Source organism: Sinocyclocheilus anshuiensis, unplaced genomic scaffold (genome assembly GCF_001515605.1).
Source record: "Sinocyclocheilus anshuiensis isolate Anshui unplaced genomic scaffold, SAMN03320099.WGS_v1.1 scaffold1144, whole genome shotgun sequence".
NCBI lineage: Eukaryota > Metazoa > Chordata > Actinopteri > Cypriniformes > Cyprinidae > Sinocyclocheilus > Sinocyclocheilus anshuiensis.
In genome coordinates this window covers 1316029-1319982 of record NW_015551101.1, presented here as the reverse complement: position 1 = coordinate 1319982, position 3954 = coordinate 1316029, and the positions used below count along the sequence as shown (strand labels likewise).

The window sequence follows — 3954 nt, the reverse complement described above, 5'->3', positions numbered from 1 at the left end:
TATTGCAGTCCAAATTCAAAATATTGGAGAGGGTTTTTTTTTCACCCGGCCCCTCCTCAGACTTGACGCGCACGCAAGTTGCCAGATTGACGACACCAACAGGAACGAGCGCACTTGACGATGAATGCAATGAAGAACGCTGTGTTTTCCGCCAACTGGCAACCCGGGGTCCCGAAATACAATTGGGTAAACTGGCAGTGTGCGGGTTTCACAAACCAAAACGGAGACCTGACATTCCGGCCCGGAACGCACATTTTCAAAAGAGAATAACTGACTGTAGCATTGTTTTTCAGATAAACAATTATGTTAACATGTTTCTTAAATATCTGCAAAGATATTATGGTATTTTTATGCTTTAGTGGAGTCAAAAACTTACATACAGCACCTTTAACTAGTTTGAGAGTAAATATGGGTTTGCATTTACTGTTAAACTTCAAAATTTAACTTCTTAAATTCACTTTTTTTTATTTTTTTTATTCTTGAAATGGGTAATGTGAATTTAATATTTTTACTTTTATGGTATTTTTATGGTATTTATTAATATTCATAATTATCATTTTTAGTTTTAATTTTTAGGTTTTAGTAATTTTGTTCATTTATGCGTTTGACATTTAGGTTAATTTAATTTTTAAAGTTTTAAAGCTGTTTTAGTTTTAATTTCAATATAAATTTTTGTAACTTATTACAATTATGTTAACATGTTTCTTAAATATCTGCAAAGATATTATGGTATTTTTATGCTTTAGTGGAGTCAAAAACTTACATACAGCACCTTTAACTAGTTTGAGAGTAAATATGGGTTTGCATTTACTGTTAAACTTCAAAATTTAACTTCTTAAATTCACTTTTTTTTATTTTTTTTATTCTTGAAATGGGTAATGTGAATTTAATATTTTTACTTTTATGGTATTTTTATGGTATTTATTAATATTCATAATTATCATTTTTAGTTTTAATTTTTAGGTTTTAGTAATTTTGTTCATTTATGCGTTTGACATTTAGGTTAATTTAATTTTTTAGATTTTAATTTTTTTCTGTTTTAGTTTTAATTTCAATATAAATTTTTGTAACTTATTTCATTCAGTTGCCAAGGCAACAGTTGTCTCTCTTTTTTTAAGTTTTCCCATCTAACATTTAGATTTTATTTCAGATTTATTTAAATTCAAATAGTTTAGTTTAGTTAACCATAACAACACTGGTAAAAAGGAAATAACATTTATTTACTTGTCTTCTGTCCATGCTTCCATTTTTATGTACAAAATGTGAGAGACAGCTAAATACAGTTTCTAGTAATAGAAATCTTCATATTTCTAACACAATGACTTGAACAGATTAAGTAAAAATGATGACACTGCTGCAGTTGTTGAACACAGTCAATAAGTCCAAGACCTCTGAGGCAGGGCAGACCAAAACCAATATTTTTGAGGTATGTGAGGGAAAAATAAGTTACTTTTATATTAGATAAAAGCTTACATAGCTTATCTAATAACTATACCTTTAGAACACGGGATTTGTGCCTTTATTGCTTCACAAAAAAGTGATAAGACCCAAGTTTGTACCCCATCTGTGGAAACTACCACACAGCCTTCTGAATCCGTATTAGGCCAATGTATAACTAAACTGACCTGATTGACCCTTCCCTGTCAAAACATATGCGTCACAATGTAAATGACTTCCACAGAACTAAGAAGTGAACTTTGAAACATAGAAAAGTTTATTGTGTGTTAAACAGTTAAACAAGCAGTTAAGCGGATACATGTGACAAAGTAAAGAGTGGCTTACTGGGAAGGAGGATTGCGGAATGGGCTGAAACATTTGAAGAATGGCAGTGAGCACTGAGACATCATATGGTAAGTTAATGGACACTTCAGATACTGCATATTTGAACTCAATCGGTGTGTTATATGACGTTTGACAAGGTAGGTGGGGTTAAAAATAAAGCCTTATGACAGATTTCATTAATATGAACCTGTTTGGTCTGCTTATTTTGAGCATCTGAACCTTATACCTTTGATTTGACTGTCTTGTCTGGGTCTTGGTTAGTCAATCCAGAGGGTGGTTCTCTTATGGGACTCGTGCTGCTGGGTCGAAGACACGCTGGTAAGAGCTCATTGGGAGACCTCATCCTTGGACGCAGGGAGTTTGAGCCCGGGAAGAAGACGACACGGTGTGTGAGGAGATTTGGCTGGGTGGACGGCGTGAGGCTTGCTGTAGTGGACACTCCAGGATGGAGTCTCTTTGGTTTGGCTGATGCCAGACTGGTGAAACAGGAGATCCTGCACAGTGTGATGTTGGCCCCTCCTGGCCAATATCTCATATTTCTCCTCGTTATCCCAGTGGACTCTTTCAGCAAGCGGGACGGACGCGCTATGGAGAAATATCTGGGTATTCTTGGGGACATGGTTTGGTCACACACTCTGGTGCTCTTCACATGGGGCGATGAGTTAAGAGGCAGCACTATTGAAAAGCACATTCAAGAGAACGGTGAACCTTTGCAGGAGATCCTGAGGAAGTGTGGCCACCGGTACCATGTTGTGAACAATAAATGTCCAGAAGACTTTAATCAGGTCACTGAGCTGCTTAACATTTTAAAGCAAATGTGTGCCAGGACTGGTTGAACATAGAATGGACCTGTGTTTAGGCCTATGTAATGTAATATTTGTAGGGTTATTTTTGAGCTTTTCATTCTTTATGTTTCCATTTCATATAGATATGACTGATGCTAAAAAGATGTTTACAGTGACATTTAGAGGAATGTAATATTTGTTAAAGTGCAATTTTTTTATCTTGTGCAGGCCAATATGGCAGTTATTAATTAGACTTTTTTTAACTTTAAAATAACAGTTCAAAATCATTCTGATGGTTTACTGACTTATAATACGACAACCCTAAACCTACCCTTACAGTAATGCAAATACAGTAATTATGTATTATATTCGCGGTTGTGGCTAGAAGGCTACAGCTACAGGAAACCAACAATAAATAATTTTTTCTACCTATTAGATTGTGTTTTATTAAAGTCTACACCTACCCCAACCCTAAACCTACCCTTACAGTAAGATACATTAAATATTGTTATTCAGCGTGAGAAAAAGGACGTAATATTGATGTGCGCATGCGCAGTAAACCCTGGTAGGACAATCTGACGGGTAGGATAAAATGTCAGGACACCGGACAAGAATACTTCATTAGAGCCACAGAAAGACAAACGTTTGCTGAAAAATGCACAAAACAATCTTCCATATATAATGTGATTTTAATGGAAAACTTATGTGAGTGGCGCTCTGTGGCCCGGCGGTATTTTGAACAGCGTAGGCTACTGTGCAACCCCCTTAAAGGTGACATGAAAATCTGACTTTTCCAGACATATCATGAAAATCTGACTTTTCCAGGTTTTAAGTGCTATAATCAGGTCCCCGGGGCATCTACCAACCAAGGAAACTTGAAAAAGATTAACCCAGTAACTTTGTTTTGATAAGCCTTTTTCTGCAAGCGTCTGAAAAAACTAGCGCGTCTGATTTCGCTCCCCTAGTGATGTTGCAAAGGGATCTCATTATAATATTACTGCCCCTTAATCTGTAAGTTTACACCCACAGCGCCGTCATTGTGTTTTCACAAGCGACAACGGTCTACCAGCTCTAATGCCATGGCAAAAGTTTGAGCAAAACATGCTAACTGTTCTGTCTTTGGCTGCACAGACGAGCACAGAACACTGTTTACAGTCCCAGCCTCAGAGGAGACAAGAGAGCAGTGGATTTATTTATTTATTTACTGTATATTGCTGCTGCCACACAGATCTAAAATAAACATGCAATTTATTTCCCAGCTGTTTACCTTCATAGACATAACCGACAGTTTTTGTAACTCGTGTGTGTTTTTTAACTAAATTTGTGTGTGAATGAGAACTTAGTTTAGTACTCACATGCTGTGACAGCCGCTTTCTGTCCGTGTGCT

General features: G+C 36.3%; 1 protein-coding gene across 2 annotated transcripts; it reads left to right on the top strand.

The window, feature by feature from the left end:
* Positions 1-1745: 1745 nt before the first annotated feature.
* On the top strand, positions 1746-2877 carry LOC107662798 (GTPase IMAP family member 4-like). Of its 2 annotated transcripts, none has more exons than XM_016452911.1 (2): positions 1746-1850; positions 2044-2877. In XM_016452911.1, exons 1-2 carry the CDS (start codon positions 1823-1825, stop codon positions 2616-2618), a joined length of 603 nt encoding a protein of 200 aa, XP_016308397.1. In that variant the 5' UTR covers positions 1746-1822; the 3' UTR covers positions 2619-2877. The 2 variants fall into 2 exon arrangements, with proteins under 2 accessions (XP_016308397.1, XP_016308398.1); XM_016452912.1 differs by lacking the exon at positions 1746-1850 and adding an exon at positions 1855-1919.
* The last annotated feature ends 1077 nt before the right edge of the window (positions 2878-3954 follow it).